Raw genomic sequence first — 19,815 nt, 5'->3', positions numbered from 1 at the left:
TCGCCTTGGGGACAGATATTCAAACTCTCAACAGTTAAAATACCTTTTTTGTTCTGCCACATTTTGGACACTCATTTTGAAGCAGATGTAATAGCTATAGTATCTGACAGCTTATTTTTGTGAAAATCAAAAATTTAATTGTCTCCCATAGAGTTGTAACACAAGGTTGGCGGACATTTTGAATTTCATAAGTAAGTGAATGGTGGATAATTTCTTTCCTTAGTACCAAAGTTTGCATGGTGACCCCTGATCTTCATTCTTGAGTTTGAAAGAGAATGGTTGAAAGTTTCGTTGCGGAAAGCTTAAGCAAAACTATAAGTCTTTAAGTTTCGAGGCACATACTACCTTAACTCACAGTCCCTCAACCAACCAGTTTGAAATGCTATTGTTGAAAGCTTAAATCCTGACCCATCATGATCTTATATGGGAAAAATGAAACTGAGACTGTATGCTGGTGTTGCCATAAGATAGTGACACACAACAGTATTTTGACGTTTTCAACACTGACCAAGTCTTTCCTTTCTGACCTCTTGTGCTGCCATATCCTCACACAGATACCGCTTGTGACAATTTTCACAACAGACCAGTCATGTATTTCCTTCTCAAAGTTTCTGCAGACGCAAGACCATTCTTACCTCATTTCCTTTCTCTTGTAGTGATTCCATCTCTGCTGGTGTGTAACTGGCCATAGATATGGACTTGACTCTGTGAGGTGGGTTCAAACCACGCCTGTGTGAAGAGGCAGAAAGGAGGAGTGTAGTTACCGGTGCATAGATGGTGCTCAAAGATACAGAAAGTGCAATTTGACTCTCATCAGAGTTTTCATTGCCGAGTTATTACACTTTACTCATTAAATTTTAAGCATTGTGGTTTGAAACTTGTATCCAAAATATATGAGGATGATCTTTCCATGCCTCACGCTCCTCCAAGCACCACTCAAAACAAAAGCCATCTTCTTGTTAGATGACTCCCATTTAAGTTTCCTTGAAATCCTTCAATTCATCTAGTTTCCATGATGTAACCATTTTGTAACTTTTTTCCTTCTGTTAAAAATCTTTTTTTTCAAGCATATTGCTCAGCTAAATGTTGTTCTCTTTTGTGGAGTAAATTTACAAATGTAGAAAAGGTCTACCTGAAAATTATACGCTTCTGTATTCCTAATAAAAAAGCAATAAAAAATCAATAAGAAAGAAAGTAAATCTGACTTTTGTATCATAATATTATGGTATGCATGTGGAGCACTTTTGTCCGGCAAGACTTTATCTGAGAATTGTGAAAAGTGAAGAAGTCTTGATTATGTCTGCCTTTCTGCTCTAGTGGTTATCAACAAGTTTCACAAAGAGTTTGTTTTACTGTTTTTACAGTCTATGTTGTAATGGTCAGCTATATATGTGATGCTGAAACAGATTGATGTCTATCCCAGAGAGAAGATGAAGTTGTGTGTGATCTTGTAATCTTTTGTTTGTATGTAATAGCTGAATAATAAGCTGTAAAGAAAGGCTGTGACACCATGCTTACTTAATGACTACAAGATAGGGGATGGTAAAACAGCAATTATCCGTGCATCTGCCATCTTGAGGAAATTAAATGTGGAACTGAGTACAATTTTATTGATGTTAGAAGTAACAGGCATTTCTTTCTCTCTGTGTGTATGGTGTGTGTTTGTGTGAATGGATTTGTTGTGGTATATCAGTTATGCTTCAATTCATAAGAGAAGGAGCTCAAGCTTATGACATTTCAATTGTGTGCTACAATGAAAAAGGAATCCGAATGTTGTAGATAACTTTTAGAAGATACGCAATATAATTTTGTGAGATTGCTACTGTCTTGTTCAGCACTGTTACTCTTGTATTATATCTTACAAATAAAATGTGAATTATAACTATAATTTAGAATAGACAGGCTTGAGGGCTTGGCCTTTGCCAAACAAAAAAAACAGACATACCAAGGTGAACGAAAGCTGAAGTGATACAGAGAAATGTCTGTACAAAAATATCACTTGATCTGCACATACAACATATACAGTTACCCACTAAGAAAACACCTTGAAATCACTCCTGTCCATACAGAGATCAAAAGTACATTGTGTTTTCTCATGGTAATGGGACATGGTCCGTAGCTGTGATTTGACAGACCCCATACATGTGTTTCATGGCAACAGTTTTGAGGACACCTACACAGTATATCTTATCCATATCACTGTTAATAATTCTCTCCTGGTTTATGTCCAGCCAGTGATGACGAATAAGTTAATATTGTCTAGTTTCTCACTGAACATCGCTGGTTGGAGGATGTCATAAAATACTTTATCAAAACCAAAGATCCTACTTTGAATCTTCTGTGTTCAGTACTTATTTAAATATTGCAAGCACCAATGGCATCACAGAATTTTTGTGAAATTAAATAAATGGCACATAAGGCTTACAGCTAAACATAATAGAAATAAGTCAGTGACCTGTATTTAATAACGCTAATATCTAAAAGTTATGCTTCCTTTTGTTAATCTTGCAACTTCTTATACTAATTGCTACTAACATGACCATTGCAATCGAAACAGAATATTTTTCTGATACATGTATTCAAATGGGCATGCACCCAAATGTTGAAATTCTATCAACAGCACACAGCTTTGCAATTTCACAAGAAATTTTCAATCATACGCCAGTCCATTTCTTGAACAAAACTGAACAAATGCATCATGCGTTATTTGTCAATTCAATAATGAATGAAACTGGAAGCTACATGTACTAGGATGGGAATAATGATCTGACAATCACACTGCCCTTTGTCTGTGTTTAAAAGAACATCATTATTATCAAAAAGCTACATTCAAATTTCTCCTTGCAGTTGGATCACACAGAAAAAGGAGTGACATCTGAGGGATACGCCATCAATAACTTTCGATCAGGCTGTAACTGGTTTCAGAAGATCATATTTTCTCTTTGTTTCTGACAGAAATAACTATCACACAACTGAGAGGACAATGTCAGAATTGTATGTGGTACATTTTCAGTAAAGGCTGATCTCCCCCGCTGTTAGTATATCAACGCTGACTGACACCTTTGGTTGTGGAATGATTTTGATGGTTACACTGAACCAGCAATTACAGTCACACGTGTGTTCATTAATTGTATGGCTTCTTGCCAGCAGCTGATATTGTGTCCCTACTTCTATGCTGTGAGTGCGGGTTCACACTGCATGTGTGAGTCAAGTGAGTGAGTTTGTGGCCTTACGCTGATCAGTGATCTGATACTCTGATAGCTGGCTAATTCGATAAAACTATTTGCATAGTTTATCAAAACGTGTATTATTCAGTAAAATACGCGCAGAAAGATTTGGAAATGTCTGTTGTACCATGACTGACATAACAAGCTTCAGATTTATGAATTAACAAGAGTCGGCTCGCCGGACACATTTCATCTCTCTTTATCATGAGTCAAAGCACTTTTAGCAAGAGTATCGAGTATATAATGCAACTATGATGTAACGTTACGGTTTGCAGGACAATAAAGTCCACACTTTTAGCCAAAGGGTAGCACTTTTCCTTCACCCAGTGAATGAGAAAAATTGTTCTTCGAGTCAAACTACTAAACTGTTTTAATCACGATTATTTCTAACAATTAACCTGTCTGCCGCCGTTGGATGATAGCGGAAGAGTGCCAACGTCAGTTATTGACGCACCAATGAAATTGACACGTTTTGACGTTCGGCGTTTGTCTATAATATATTTTCTTTGCCTAGAATCTTACATCAGATTCTATGGGAATCACATGTACCTGTCCCTGAACCCTTCAATGGTCATTCAATGGTCTGATTGACGCGAGGAAGTTACGAACTGTTTCACGTGAGACCCACCCTCCCACCCATTGCCATTCACTCGGCTCACCGGCAATGACTAGACATGGCGAACAATTTGGACGGACTTACAGGATTCCACTGCAGGTCGTACAGACGAACGATCCTATCGTCATGTTGACATACGTGGGTCCCCTCTGACCGCAATCAAAACATTTCTTATTCGCCTCTTGGGCCACCATCTCCCTCAACATCTTCAAATGCTTCTCATCTTGCTTCCTCTTGGACGCCATTTTGATTTTGGCAAGACCTCGCTCGGTTAAACTCGACAATACTCGATAACATCCGGAAGCTTCCTCGAACGGAACAAACTCATAAATCTACAAAAAAGTACTCTCCGAACGCTGAAAAATCATGCCGGTAAAAGCCATATGCCAATTATTACGGATTTCGTCCTATTTGTAAGCAAATAATGATTTCCAGGTGAATTTTATTAAATTTTGCCACAAGTCATCTCGCTTAGAAAACAATTCATGCCGACTGAGGTGCAAAAGCCCGCCATTTTTGAACGTCATACGAGCAGGGGAAATAAGAATGCCGTACTTCTGTCGAATGTCCTTGAAAAATTGACCCTGGACTACTTTCTGACTCTCTTAATCGCAGCATCAGATACCTCAGTTCAATTATCATAACAGCTCGACGAAAGATGCAATGTCCACATACGGGTTCAACTGTCACCGTACTTTTGGGCCGAAGACTGAAGAGGGGTCACAAGGTCTTATGAGGTCAATCACCTGTTGGTTTGTTTTTGTCTCCCAGACCATTTCTATCTACTTAATATGCGTAGCTTCCTGCGAATTGGCTTTGCGCCATAACATATCAACGAATGCGAGGTTTGTACGCTTCTTTTGTGCAGTGTTTAAAAGCAAGGGAATGTAGATGTAGTGATATGCATGTATTAGATGTGCCAGCATACGTCATCCCCGTGCTTTTAAATTAAGTTACATTGACAATGTCATTAAAATTTGTGACGTCATCCCACAGATTATCACTGATAATGTATCCGATTATCCAGTATTGTGGTCCAAAATGTTTTCTGCATTTAAACAATTCCCGGGCAATGCCAAAACCACAAAATAATAGCAATAATGTATTATGTATAATGTAGCCCCCTCCAGCCCGTAATGGACTTAAGAAAACTGTGCATTCCATGATGTACACTTGCTTCAGTTCATATATTTATGTCATGCAAAGTTTGCTTTCATCCATTATGGCACGGGAGGGCTCATGGGTACATAAATGCTTGGATATTGTAAAGTTTGAAATTGAAGTTTTGGACAATAAAATAGTTCTTCAGCTGTCAATGTCATGTTATATCGCCCATCAAAATGATCTGTAGCAGGATATTACAGTAGCTGCCACCCTTCAGAATGCAATAAATTACTATTACAAAGTATTAAGCAACACACAAAAAAAATACAATATACGTTGCATGCAACCAGAATACCCTGTTTAAACCCCCTGACCATTTGAAAATCATGCATGGTTTTGCCAAATTTCCTGTTTCTTGATTGAAGATAAAAACCCCGAAAAGTTCCCTACTTACTTAGCCTTTTGTCCAAAAGGCATATGAACAGAAACATATAGTTTTTTGGTCTTATTCTAATATACAACTTGTTTGCCTGCAGTATATATTTTACAAAGAACAAAACTAACCCATCTCTTTCGGTTAAAGTTCAGTGACATCTATAAAGGCAAACACTTGCTGTCACTTACAGTTTTCATATTTTGGCTGAAAGTGACAGGCTATAATTTAGGTAAGAATCTCTAAAAAATCCATTAACAGCACTGCATCCATATTTGTTTTCTAAGGATTCAGTTGGATATATGCACCTCAGAGGTGAAAGACTTGTATTTTAAACTTTAAAGCTCTTGGTGCGGAGAAACTTTTCACCTGCTTAGTCTTTTCAAATTCCAAAATTTATTTTTCTCCATAGAGTTAACACAAGGATGGCAGCCATTTTTAATTTTGAAGATTGGTAAATCTTGGGTTATTTGTTTCTCTGGTACCAAAATTTGCACGGTGACCCCAGATTTTTAATTCTTGATTTGAAAGAGAATGGTTGAAAGAATCCTTGAAGAAAATTTGAGCAAAAGTTTAAGTCTTTCACTGTCGAGGCACATACTACCTAAGCTACAGTTCTCGTTCTACACAGTGTTCAGTTTGCCAACTCAGCCTAAGATTGCATTGTGATTGTCAACAAGTGAATTCTGGTCCAGACTAGAATTCAAATGTAAACAATAACAGTGCAGTCATGGGCTTACTCGACAAACTAAACACTTTGTATCTCAACATGCTTTGGAGAGAAGAACAAGAACTCACAGTTAACATGCAAAATAAAAAATTGTGAAAAAAATCAAAAAGTTACAACTTCTGGCGCTGTAAGTTCTTTTCAATAATACTAATGATGTGATAGAATTTAGCTGGAGTTGCTTTGTGATGTATGTTATTGGAAAATACATACTTTTTTCAGCCCAGCAAAATTGGAAAGAATTCCATGGCAGCAGACCAGGGCTTTGCAAGACGGCTATGAATATTTACAGTACATCGGTCAGAGGACTGTGTTCCATAACAAATGTGACAGCAAGGTGGCAGTCTACGCGGGGTAAGTAGAAATCATGAGATGTCACTTTGGTTTGGTTTCTTGCATTTCCAAGATTCTGGAAATACCTACTTTGTTAGGCAGACTTAGAGGTAGATTAAACTGTTTTATTTTGAAATCAGTGAAACATGTTCGCTTGATCAAATATATGATAACCTCATGCACAAATATCATACACTGAGGTTTGTAGCATGTGAGAGTAGCTTATTAGCATATACTCATGGGCTGGGGGTGGGGGTTACAGGGTGGGGTGGCTGCTGCCATAGGAAGAGTATAGTACACATATGTACCGCAGTTTTGATCCTCTCTTTCACTGCATGTGGACTGTCGACCAAGAAATTGTTGATAAAATGTGGACTCCTGGCCCCTGTATAGCCCAGCTTCTGACCCCAAAATAAACTTTTTTGACCTATCATGTTTGTGCTAGAAAATGTGGACAGAAACGCAGACACTCTTGACCCCAGCCTCTTTTAACAGAAACTTGTGTAGTTTGAACTGCCCAGGCTACACCTGTACCTCACATAGGACTGAGTGCCCTTCTTGACATCTATTTCAGCTAGATATCAGAAATTCAAAATACGTTGCTGTTCACTCAGTCTACTTTGTGCCGTTTTGGATTGAATCAGTGTTTAAATTCTGTTTACTGAGACTTTTCAAATGATGACCTCGCTAATATAACTAATAAGCTGCAACTCAAAGAGTACAAAGCTGTCCAAAATAATGTCTACAGAAAGTGACTATGGGATGCCCCTTTCATCTAATTGGTCACACTTTTGGCTTTGCCCTTCAGTTTAATTGTGATGTTATAGTTTTTTTTTTTCCATTCATGTTTTCTCATGTCATGATTGTGTAAGAATCATATTTCGAATTGATAGTTTTTGCGATGTGTTGGAATCAGAAATAAGGATATTACTTATCTTTTTCTTTTTTGTTAATCCTAGTTCACATGTGTTTCTGACAATAGAGGGTTTCTATTCCAACACGGATGCTTTGACGATGCCAACTGATATGCAACAGGTAGGCAACTATGTATGCCTTTGTGCAGCTAAGTACAAAATCTAGTAACAGTTACTTGTAATCTTCACATGGCTGTGACATATAATAATGTGGACATTGAGCTTCAGTGTTAGTGAAAACAGACTGGATGCTTTTGTTCAGAATTTTATAATTTGAAAATTTCAACCATAGGAAACTAGAAAACAAATTCTCGGTTGCACATTGTTAATTAAAGGGCTAGTACTGTAGCACTGTAAGTGTAACTTTTGATAATTTTTTCCCCCTATTTGTGTTTTATGTATCAACACGGTTTCTTATCTAAATCTAATCCAAAAGCGTGTCAAGATATACAGTTGTCAGCTTGTCAACTCTGCCCATACATGTGTAGATGGCATTGTTATCGTTGACAACATAAACAATGTATTTTTACATATATATGCTATAAATCAAACAGAGCAAGTCCTGGAAATTTCTTGAAAATTGATAAGCCATCCGCAATTTTCGTAAAATCAAGAAATTAAAAGTTATGATATTTTCAAAATGACATGAGAAAAAATGATATGCAAAAATGATAGGAAGTAAAAATGATATCTGAAAAATGGTATTGTGAACCTAAAAATGTCCTTGAAAATTGCTGGCAAAGTCCTTGAAAGTCTCTGAATTTTAAGTGACTTTGAGTATAGTGCCTCGCAGTCAGTACATCAAAGCAGGCACTCACGGAAGGAACATGTAGTCAATATACGGTATGAGATATATAACCTAAGTCGCTAAACTACTTAGTATGTACCAGTTCCCAATACTGTATCAGCATTAACCCTTTTCCTGCCAAGTCCATATTTCACCACCAGGTCAAGATGGTTAAAATTAATGAAACACAACGTATTCCATATGATGTATTTTAACATAATACTGTACAATAAAAGCTGTTGAAAACATAATACTGTAAAGTTGATTTTTTTGGACAAAAGATGCTATAACATACCAAGCCAAGTGGGTGAAAATACGTCATGTTTTGGCTCAATACCGCTTTTTACTGACTTGGCTGATGGGGAAGTGATACAGTTATCAGTGAGTTATTACTGTCTGGCAGGAAAAGGGTTAAGGTACCACAGATGTTGAAAGCTTGTATATTATTATAACACTGCATCATGTACCTGATATACATGCATGTACATGCCTCTTTGTAGCACCATTTTATTTCCTGTGTGAACCTGATATAAAATTGTAAAAATTATATGTACATGTGGTAGAAAATCCTTTCAGTTTACCTAATAATAGGTTAATGCCTTCAAATTTATTTATAGGCTGCTACCCCAGTTGTTACATCGGCAGCTTTTGTCAGTGAGTCTCGCTTGCTGCTGGTTGTTAGTGGTCGTCTCTACAGTTATGATTTGAGAAGCCAGCAATACACAGCTTTAGCAATGACAGGGAATGTGACAACTGTACATGTTGCTTCTCACTGTCATGTGAGTGTCTATGTACTTGTCCTTTTAGATCTCATTGTCAGTGTGGTGTGCACTGCGGCTGGTTTTATGTTTATATGGTAATGTGATGTCATCGGCTCAACTTGCAATCATAAAAGACAAAATTCACCACAATATAAACTGTGGAAATTGTACGTGCTTTATTTTCAGTTTTCAAGCTTAAGAATAAGTATACTGAGTCTCCAAACATTCTGCAGAATTCTGGTCAGTGGTATTACAGATGCAGTGACAAGACCTGACCGGAAAATAGTTCCTCTTTTTGGAGAAACTCTTTGATTGCCTGCATATTTGTTGTCAGTTTTTACCGTGTTCATAAAATATACCACAGTCAATTTCAGCTCTTTGCCAAAATTTTGATAAAAACTGTAACCAATCAAATGTGATGTCCACTCGGTCCAAAATTATCCCAACAACTGAAGAAAAATTCATAAAAATTGATAGAATGTTGCACTGAAATTTTGGCGGGAAAAAATAACAGCACTCAAAGGGTTAAGGTTTATTTTCATACACATAGGGTCTGTACAGCATTGCAGCAGTCACAGTCAACACAAGCACTGATCAGATTTTCCTGTCACTTGATCTGGATACTTGGAAAGAGGTGTCTCTTTCCTCACTTTCCCTGCCATCAAACCAGGTAATGAAATTCACAGATAGTATTTGCGTAACACCGAAGCATGAATTACAGATAGATTGCTTTTATGAAGAACACAAGGAAGGAACACAATCAAAATAGTTGTGATGAGTTTCATCTTTACAGTATTAAAGTTTCTGTAAGAATACCACCATGCAAGTTTAATAATTTCTTGCCTCCAAGAACCATGATGAACTATGTTCTCAGGTTGGTTCGCCTTTTGTTTATACAGCACCGTCATTATTGATTTCAAGATGTCATGTACAAAGATGCAAACTAACTGTCCATGACTTTATCACAATAATCTGATTTATTAATTAATTTATTTATTTACTCATTATGTATTTATTTATTTATTGCTACAGGGAGTTGTTGACTTTTCATTGGTACCCGTGTACTCTGCAATAGTGGTTCTCACAAAAATTGAAGAAACTGTGGCCAGGTTTGCGAAGATTGATTTCTACACTGCCAATGTCACTGCCACTACCATGCAGCCCTTCGCAGTGATTGGAGACGTTCATTTCAAGGCTTTGGACCAACCCTCAGGATCCCTGCTAGTTTGGGATTCTGCTAGACTTTATTACAGTTCAAATGCAGGTGATCAACTTCTTTACTTTAAAATTTCTCGTATGGGTAATATTTTATTATTCCTGAAAATTTTCTGTCAGTTTGTATTTTATTTCATAACTCCATTCACTTTCATTATTTTACAACTTGTATACTTTAAATATGTTGATGTCATTGTCAAAGTCACATCAGTTACCAGTGTGTAGACTGTTATTTGGAACTCATAAAAAGTAATTGCCTATTAATTTGATATCAAGTGTTTTCACAAGTTGTAATGTTTGGACAAGGAAGTGATGGCATTTCCTCATTTTATTGCCAGAGGGCACTCTTTTATCAATGTGTAAATATAGAATGTGTTACTTCCACCATGTAGACTTCTAGAAAGACTTGTTGGCAGGTAATTCATATTTTGCTTGGAAGAGAAATTTGAAATTGCTTTTATTCATGCACTCACTTTCATAATAAAACATAGAATATAGAGACATTCAAGATATCCTGGGTTATCGGCCAAATCATGGAAAAGAGTATTGTCTTCCACTGCAGAAATCCAATTCTTGTCATACCATGTCAAGGTACTTGTACTCATTAATCACCACCTTGATAAATAGAAACAAAAAAAATCATAATTGTTCACATCAAATCAAGCACCACAGAAGATTTCTATAAACTCTTTAACAAAAGGGTTTTTATTCAGTAGCTACGAAGTACATGTAATTTCAGTATGCGAGCCCCATCGCTTTCTATGCATAGATTGACCCCTCCTCCCCTATTTCCATTACAGTGGTATAACCTCACAGCAGAAAACCACAGGACTGCACCAACACTGCTATGTCAGTAGTGACACAGCAATTCACTTGATTACAAGCACACAAGCATCCTATTATCCCAATTGATTGTCGATATAATGCGATAATTCCACTTATCAGATACCTGTAAGGGCCGTCCCAGCAGGGAGACGTGAAAACATTAAATATTTATGCATTTGATTTTTCCTTCAGGGCAGTCCATTCTGCCTGTTACAGTGACTGGTTTTACCAATCACAGTGGCAGCATCAGTGTAGCTGTAGTTGCTCTAGGTGAGTGAATGTCTGGGTTTTTGTAGATAACCATCTCCATAACACGGGGCTATCCAACCACTGATTCCAGCAGGCTGACCGTGACCTTTGTACATATTGTATTACTAGTCTGACATCGTGAGGTTTATTTCTGACAAATCTGAAACAGGTGAAAACTTAAAAAATCATCAAACAATCTTAATAGTTGAAAGAATTCCTGATCTAGAAGGCTTAACCGTTTGAATGCTGTAATTTTTCCCACCTAAATTTTACTGCCACATTTTACACATCTTTTATGAATTTTTCTGAAATTTTTGATAATTTTAGACCAAATGGACATCATATTTTATTTTTTGGCAGACATCTGAGAAAAATTGACTGTGGTATGTATTATAAAGGTGAGAAAAATTTATGTTGGTGCTCAAAGGGTTAAACTTATGTAATCATATAAGTGTGTGTAAAAGGTATTTCTGTGCTCATATCATGACCTTTCCTTAACTGTCCATGCCTGAATGTAAAGTTGTAAAGTGTAGCTATGTACAGAGGAGCAAAACTTACAATTTGGAGAAAAAACAGATGATATCCGTAGGCCCTCATTTCTCGATCCCTTTCAAGATTGTGTTTGCCGTGCTCCCGTACTGGGTTCCCTCCCTCAAATTTAAATGACTGAAATAGCAGGGCGAGAGGGGGAGGCTCAGTGTGAAAAACTTAATTTAGGTAATATTTATCAAGGGGATAACTATAATTATAATGTTACACAGTTATGAATAGTTTTGATAACATGTATCTAGTAGTTTCCTACCAGTGACACAGCAGGAAGGTTTGCGAATTGTGTCAAATATTGTTTTTGAAAGTTTTGGATTAGGTTGAAATTTATGTTTTGGACAATTTATCCTAACTTCTTCATGAAATGAAGAAAGTGTAGTCTGCCAGGTTGCTTATTTGTATCAAATAATGTCTTTTAGGAAGTCAGGGTGACTATGCTGTTTTAACTACAGATGGACTATTACTTTTTGGAAGACAGTTACAGGCCATACAGGTATTACAATATTATCCTATTGTGTGTGACATAGTTATTATTTTACAATGATACTTTTACAGTGCAGAATGCACCTCAGGGACAGATATTCATGTTCTCAAATTTTTATAATTGTTTTCCGATATACCACTTGTAGGGGCTAATTTTAAAGCTCTTTGAGTAAGAAAAATTTCCAGTGTCCGAATTTTATGAAAATCAAATTTTATTTTTCCCCAATGAGTTAACAGGGATGGCGGCCATTTTGAATTTCAAGTATTGATAAATGATGGGTAATTTGTTTCTTTAGTACCAAGCTTTGCACTGTGACTGATTTATATTCTTGATTTGGTTAGAGAATGGTTGAATGTTTCATTGAGGAAAGTTTGAGCAAAAGTTTAAGTCTTTCACTACATAACCTCAATAGGGCTTATTTGTAATGACGTAAGAGTTACAACATTTACATGCAGAAATAAATATTTTGTCCAAAAGTTTTTAAAATTATTGATACTCTTACAGGAATGTGACAGTTGGTAGTTTGTTACTGCTTATGTTTTGATTGAAACTTTTCAGTCACATGACAAAGGATCAGACCTGAAGCTGAAGTAATTTAACAGGAGCACAAGGACAAAATTTGTCTAAATTCCGTCAACAACAAATGTCCTGTATATATCGCTATGTTTAGTAACAAACCTATAGTTGCAATCAGCGCAATTCATTTATTTTTATTTTGCTACATTGTATTATTATAATTATAGTTATATACAAATCCATCAGATTATTCATCGCACTACAGAAATTAATCACTTTCAGGGTTCTTCACAAGGGGAATTGTAGGGATGGGCCACCCCTTTGTTTTTGGAGTAATCTATTCATACGTTAATAACTGTACAAAATTATACATGTTAACAACTACAGAATATGCAAATTGCCCATTGTGATGTAAATTGGTCACCCTCTGTTATATTCCAAGCTATGGAGAACACTGACATTCTTATTCTTGTGGGAGACGTTAATTTTGCTGTGCCCTAACCAGTGTAGTTGGATTTCTCCTATTTATGTTTTGTAGAACTTTCGCTTCTTATTAATATTTGTTACGTCAGGACTGTATATAGTTTTGAATCCAAAAACATTGTCAATGAAACTCAGCTTTTGTAATGTACCTTTCCAGTAGTATTTAATAAATTAGTTAATTTGACTGAATGATTTAGATATGAGAAGAGGGAATAATGATCAACAGCTGTCATAACGATTTACAATTAATCATGATGACATGTTACTGAATACATATCTTCTAATATATTAAAATCAACCGAAGTTATCATTTTATATACTCTCTATTCTCCATGAGTTCATTTATATCGCACATTGTAGGTTCAAATTTTTTCATCATTCAAAATATAGAGACTTATCAGACAGTTGCAGTAATGCCTCTTTCAGGTGATAAATTGAGTGTGTATCAGATGTTCAAATCTGAAAGACATGTAGGAAAATTAGAATTCTCCTCCATTGTGTTGCATTATTGGATATATATGGGGCAGTATCTGTGGAGAACTAGAATGGACAGAACTTAAACTGATTTGAACTTTCAGATAAATATCAATAATAATTATTTTATGTGGATTTGAATGCCTTTAATCCTTTGAATGCTGTAATTTTTCCAACCAAAATTTCAGTGCTATATTTTACCAATTTTTATGAATTTTTCTGTATTTTTTTTAATTTTTTGGAGCAAAAGGACTCAAAATTTCATTGCCTACAGTTTCTTATCAAAATTTTTGCAAAAAATCTGAAAAAAATTTGACTGGGGTACATTTTGTAAAGGCTACAAAAATTGACTTTGATGCTCAAAGGGTTAATGATCCAAACAGTTTGCAGCAATTTATAGAACAGATCAATTCATTTGACATTTTCATTTCTTTGAAGAATTTATCTGCATTTTATTTGCCTCAATAGCTTCGACTGACATCAGCATCGGTTATATTTGTGCATATTTTTTGTTTTATAATCTGTGTTTCCTAGAATCCAGCCAGTTGATGATTTGTAAATAATAGCCTTGTTCATGGTTACAGGTTTGTTACTAAATATAGCTGTACGCGCGCGACATCGGACACGCAGCTTGAAATGCGGACAAATTTTATCAATGTTGCATACATGGCGTTTTTGCAGCTTGTACTCTTGAGTCGCGAATATGCTTTTTAGTATTCATTGTTACACTAGCAGTCGTCTACTAAGATTTGTTTTCGTCGATTTTGCATGCGCAATTTTCAAAAGCGTAATCTAAAAATGCGGACAAACATTTATTTTTGCATATTAATGAGAGAACAGTGACGTAAACTGTGAACGGCCCTATATGAGGTTATTACAAAAATACCGCAAAGGATGCATGAGGACATTGGCGCAGCGTATTGCCCGCCACGAAGCGGAGGGCGATGTGCGGTGCCTATGTCCGAGTGTAACCTCTGCGGTATTTTCGCAATAACCTTATTATTATACATCTTACATTCCTGACTGGGGCGTCATTTTGGCCAAGCATTGACAAGTTCTTGCACTGTCGACAATTTTCTTCCAATTTTATTGCGCCAGTGTGGAACACTATCTCGGACGCGCTTCTGCAAGCTTTGGAGTGTGTGCACTACACACACACGTACGCACAGTGCACGCGCGAGACATGTTCTGGCATTCGTCCAATGGGTCCCTTGAAACCGTTCTACAGTGAACTCGCAGATACAGCCGCAGGGAATGGGGCCCCGTGAAACCGTATGTGTTACGGAACGGGTGTTCCGTACGGCTTTTTTAGCACACGCTTAATTCTATTGTTGTCGACAGTAGATGTATAATAATTTGCTGATATTGCAGTGTGTTTTTAGTTGATCAGATAATTTAACACCTGGCAACAGGACCTGCAATAGAAAACTCAGGTCTGCTGAGAGGCAGAGTATTGATGTATCAGTCAATGTGATGTACACAGTTTTTATTAAAAATACTGCATCGTGTGGGTTTGAATGTCATCAAACTTTATCAAATTTCTACACCATATAATGTTTTTAATACTGACAGATAGCAAGCGACATCAATATCTCTGAAGACACAGCTGTCCTGTTTGACGCTTACGGCAATGTTGAAATCATTGGTCTTGACAGACAGTCTGGTTTGCCGTCTGTGAAACAAGTCGTACCAACATGGAATGCGATGTCTAAGGACTGTCAGGTATGCTTACTGTGATATTAGGTGTTAGATTTATTTTGAACTCCATACAGCTGGGTTTACTTGTAAGTTTGCATTGCTAGCGGCCATACACAGATTGTAAACATTGAACTGTGCATGGCTTTACAAATACTTTGACAAGACTGAAGAAGACGGAACCCACACAGCACAAGTTTTCAAATTGACATAATCCTAGAGGGTCCAATTTCTACAAAAAGCTATGGGAGGGGCCCCTAAGAAACCCCATATTCATGAATAATTAACATGTTTTTAGGTGCACTGATATTTCAAATCGGCAGCATATCATGCATTGTTCAGAGAGCAATAGAAGTAGGTGAGTTCACAGACGTATCTCCTCTATGAACAAGAAAAATTTTGATGGAGAAAACCGATCAACATGTCTTGTGTTCTGCAGTGTCAATAGGCTGTTTCACATTGCCCTTTTAATTTTAATCAGGCCAAACAAAAAGATTGTGCTGTGCCGATAACCCCGACCTAGCCTATTTTTTACCTGCCGACCCTAAACTTTATAGAACTACGTATACACGGAAGTGAAAAAAAGAAAGAAAAAGCTCGTAAAATCACACGTTTGTTACTTTGCATTTGATTTTTGCTTGAATGAGGATGTCTTTTATGTTTTGTTTTTTCTTTTATATGCATGATACATTTTTCTGGAAATGTTGTGGCTAGTGTTTGACTGCCCTTAACCCCTGAAAAATGAATATTTAAAAATAAAAATATTTTAGAAAAATTCCCGCCGACCTACCTACCCTGTTGTTGAAAACCATGTTATCAGAACAGCACAATTTATTTTTTTTTGCCTGATTATTAATCATGCATATTAATGTTGTAGTTCCTCCCCACTGAAAATGAAGATCTTGTTAATGCACTACTGTTATTGTCTTTGGTAGTATTGATGTTGGTGTTGCTGCCATTACTTGTAATTTATATTTCTTTGCGCATCTGCCCTGAAGTTACAGGCACTTGAGGTTTCACTGGAGGAGGGCGTGCTTCACTACCTGGACAAGAGAAGATCCCTGAATGTCACGGTCACCTTGACAACACAGCCCTGGCTGGACAATCAAATCCTGGTATGGCTCTGCCTCCATATCCTTGTCATGTGTTTGATGAGTCGTGCTGGGTGGTTTATGTTATGAAGGAAAGAGGATTATCAAACAGCTAAAAACAGAACAGAATCTGGCTAAAATAGAATGGAATCCCACACATTATGAGTGATGCAAATTTTATGAATGAAACCAGAGTGAAATCGAATTGGCATACAAAATGGGAAAATTAAGTCGAATTAGATTCAAATGACAAATTTATAACAGAATGACTGAACTACAACTATATGTAATTGGAATATAATTTTCTAGATGTGCTAGACCAATAGTTTTGCTGATCCAAATCCAATTTAATCTGTGTCTAATCAGGTAGAGCAGAATGTGTGTTCTGATTGAGTCAACTTGAATACAAAGACATATCTGGTGTAAAAATAGATTTGTGAAATGCTATTCTTACATCTGGGGTGTTCATGTATCGTGTTTGGCTGATGTACTTAAAATTAGACTTTTTTGTTGGTAATGTTCAAATTTTGCTGTGATTGCAAAAATGTTGTATTTTGTATAAGCATTAGAACTCCTTTTACAAATACTAAATAACACTACATTTTATACTCACCTGTAAAATATAGTGGAGTACACTCAGTCTGCAATATTAAGGTAGTGCAGGCTTCAAAACTGAAATATTTCACTTTTGCTCAAGCTTTCCTCAATGAAACTTTTACCCATACTCTTTCAAAATCAAGAATTAAAATCAGAGGTCACCATGTAAATGTTGTACCAGAGAAACAAATGACCTAACAATTACATTTACATTGAAACTGAATTACATTGAAATTCAAAATGGCTGCCATTCCTGTGTTAACCCTATACGGAAAAGCTAAGTTTGGGGTAGGTTTTCGCACGACTGAGACAGTGAAAATTTTACACATCCCATGAGCTTCAAGATGAGCCTCTACAAGCGGTAGATCAGAAAATAATTGTAATATTAGAGAAAATATCTGTCCCTGAGGCGCATTTTTCCTTTAAGCAATACAAGCACACTGAAATGATTGACAATATTGTTTGGTTTTATAGGTCACTGTGACTCGGCCGGAGTTGCTAACATTAGAAACTACAGTACACCCTGATGAAGTCCTACATCCTGGTATTCTGGCAAAGAGATTGGTGAGTCTAATCCGATTACTAATCCCAAGAGATCTGTCATGACAGTGCAATCCATTAATCCAAAGTAATTGGTGAAGGCATTACTCTTAGTGTTATGTAAAGGATTATTGACCGGAATTTAGAGTCACATTCAGTAAAGTGCACCCTGAGGACAGATTGTTTCCAGCTACATACAATTCTGAGCTGGCGTTTTATCTGCAGTCAAAAAGAAATTGTAGTTATAATCATGTCTTATTTGACACTGTCTGTATCAGTATCTGCCTTTGAGTTCTCAGGGAAATTATCAACCCCTTTACTAGCTTGAATGCAGGAAATTTGTGGTGCAATATTGAATTAATATTACCTTGAAAGCTGGAAAATTCCAGTGACATTGTATATGTGTTAAAGTATATGATTTTTGTCACTTTTTTGTTTTTAATGTCAACCACAGTTTCTTGTCCTACTCCTGAAAGCATGTTGAGATAAACAGTATTCAGCTTGTAAACTCAGCCTGTATGTTTTTCAGTAATCTAGGGATACAGCAATTCATGAGAGGTCAGGGGTTTGTGCATTATGCCATACGGATACTTCTGATAGTCAAGATAGACATTGAGGAACCATGTTGACCATTGGCAATTTTTTTAAATTTTCAGTCAGTTGAAATGAAAGATGTTATAATCTCAGCTGCATCATCAGTGCACACTACCTACACAAGGTAAGGTTACTTCAATGACTCAGCAACTTTCTTCAAGTACATCACAGATATCTCATATCCATGAATTTTACACCCAGTTTAGGACTTTTTGCCATTTAATTTAAACCTGTGTGATGTGCCACCAACTCAAAAGTTGTATTCTGTTTGGCTCAAGGAAATATTAACATATTGCATGAAATAGAATACCACTGACTAGAGAAGAAGTACCTATAATTGATTCAGAGAGTTAAGGTACTTTGTGCCTTGAAAATGAATGACTTAAACTTTTGCTCAAACTTTCCTCAAGCAAACATTCAACCATCCTCTAACCAAATCAAAGTCAGGGGTCACAGAGTGGTCACAGAGGGGTCACAGAGCAAAATTAGTACTAGAGAAACAAACTTACTGATATCTGAAATTCAAAATGGCTGCCATGCCTGTGTTAATTTAAGGGGAAAAATAAAATTTTGATTTTCATAAAAATAAGACAGTGAACATTTTTCTCACTCCAAAAGCTGTAAAATGAGCCCTACAAGTGGTAGATCAGAAAAGAGTTGCCAAAATTTGAGAGTCTGCATATCTATCCCTGAAGCGCATTCTGCCTGTAAGCTGTATTAGCTGTGACTAATTTATTAATAAGCCTTTCACTTTCAAGGCACATACCACCCTTAATAATAGTAGCAATTTTCACAATTTTAATCTCATTACCTCACATTTTTTATTACCATTAGTCTCAGAGTCAATGCTGTGCACTCAAGTCTAAATTGTCAACCAAATCCACAGTTGGTAAGTAACTCGTACTATACCGTAATAACTGAGGCTTGTATATATTCTTAACCTTCTCCTGCCAGGCAGTATCACATCCCCATCTTATAAGTCAGTAAAAAGCGATGTAGAGCCAAAACTCTGTGTTTTCAGGGGCCTTCAAATGTTCTAGTCTTTGTTAAAATGCAACCTATGGGACATGTTATGCCTCACTGATTTTAAATCAACTTGACCTGACCGTGAAATATGTATGAACTTGTCAGGATAAGGGTTGACCAATTTCATCACTGGTCAAGGTCGTTGTTTAGATTGTAATCTTTAGACCGATAGAAAGGGGCTGTTTGTTATTCAGAGCTATCATTAAATTGGACAGCCTGGAAAACTGTCAAATATTTAATTCACTGACTCTAAAATGTTTAAAAAGCTGAATATGACATCATAACTCAGTGCCTAATTATCATGGTAATATAGTAGATTTGATGATTAATGTCTGATTGAACTTCTGTTTCTCGTATCACAGACCAAAATTTTCCCTTCATAATGTATTTTGATTCAGATATATTTTATCCGGTCAATGTAAGAAATTTTCATATCGTGGTACTTTTTTGACCAATATTGCATTATTTATACCTGCAGGTAGCTGATATAGCCATAGGGTGTCCTCCTGATACCAGTATTAGGGTTAGAAAGTGAGTTAGCTGAAAGTTAGATGGTAGTAAGTCTCTGTGAGATAGAA

General features: G+C 36.5%; 2 protein-coding genes across 12 annotated transcripts in view; one reads left to right on the top strand and one right to left on the bottom strand.

Annotated features, from left to right (window-relative positions):
* LOC139118936 (arf-GAP domain and FG repeat-containing protein 1-like) overlaps positions 1-4,123 on the bottom strand; it is a 34,271-nt gene extending 30,148 nt beyond the window's left edge. For 7 of the 8 annotated variants that reach the window (XM_070682504.1, XM_070682505.1, XM_070682507.1 and 4 more), the window contains exons 1-2: positions 3,928-4,119; positions 636-729 (exon numbers count right to left, since the gene is read on the bottom strand). In XM_070682504.1, the coding sequence (XP_070538605.1) occupies positions 636-729; positions 3,928-4,088 (255 nt within the window). In that variant the 5' untranslated portion in view covers positions 4,089-4,119. Of the gene's footprint in view, positions 1-635; positions 730-3,927 lie in introns of all 8 variants that reach the window. The other variant, XM_070682509.1, reaches the window with a different exon arrangement.
* A 229-nt stretch (positions 4,124-4,352) lies between these two features.
* The window catches only part of LOC139118934 (cation channel sperm-associated auxiliary subunit delta-like), a 26,849-nt gene continuing 11,386 nt past the window's right edge, over positions 4,353-19,815 (top strand). Inside the window, exons 1-14 of one of the 4 annotated variants that reach the window (XM_070682500.1) lie at positions 4,353-4,688; positions 6,330-6,461; positions 7,400-7,475; positions 8,759-8,920; positions 9,453-9,572; positions 9,935-10,166; positions 11,135-11,212; positions 12,157-12,230; positions 15,267-15,416; positions 16,388-16,504; positions 17,552-17,641; positions 18,274-18,335; positions 19,046-19,100; positions 19,716-19,768. In XM_070682500.1, coding sequence (XP_070538601.1) covers positions 4,507-4,688; positions 6,330-6,461; positions 7,400-7,475; positions 8,759-8,920; positions 9,453-9,572; positions 9,935-10,166; positions 11,135-11,212; positions 12,157-12,230; positions 15,267-15,416; positions 16,388-16,504; positions 17,552-17,641; positions 18,274-18,335; positions 19,046-19,100; positions 19,716-19,768 — 1,583 coding nt within the window. In that variant the 5' untranslated portion in view covers positions 4,353-4,506. The remainder of the gene's footprint in view (positions 4,689-6,329; positions 6,462-7,399; positions 7,476-8,758; positions 8,921-9,452; positions 9,573-9,934; positions 10,167-11,134; positions 11,213-12,156; positions 12,231-15,266; positions 15,417-16,387; positions 16,505-17,551; positions 17,642-18,273; positions 18,336-19,045; positions 19,101-19,715; positions 19,769-19,815) is intronic. The other 3 variants (XM_070682502.1, XM_070682503.1, XM_070682501.1) reach the window with 3 other exon arrangements.

This window comes from Ptychodera flava, chromosome 19 (genome assembly GCF_041260155.1).
Source record: "Ptychodera flava strain L36383 chromosome 19, AS_Pfla_20210202, whole genome shotgun sequence".
Lineage (NCBI taxonomy): Eukaryota > Metazoa > Hemichordata > Enteropneusta > Ptychoderidae > Ptychodera > Ptychodera flava.
Note: the sequence above shows the minus strand (reverse complement) of the source record. Positions and strands in the feature narration are given on the sequence as shown.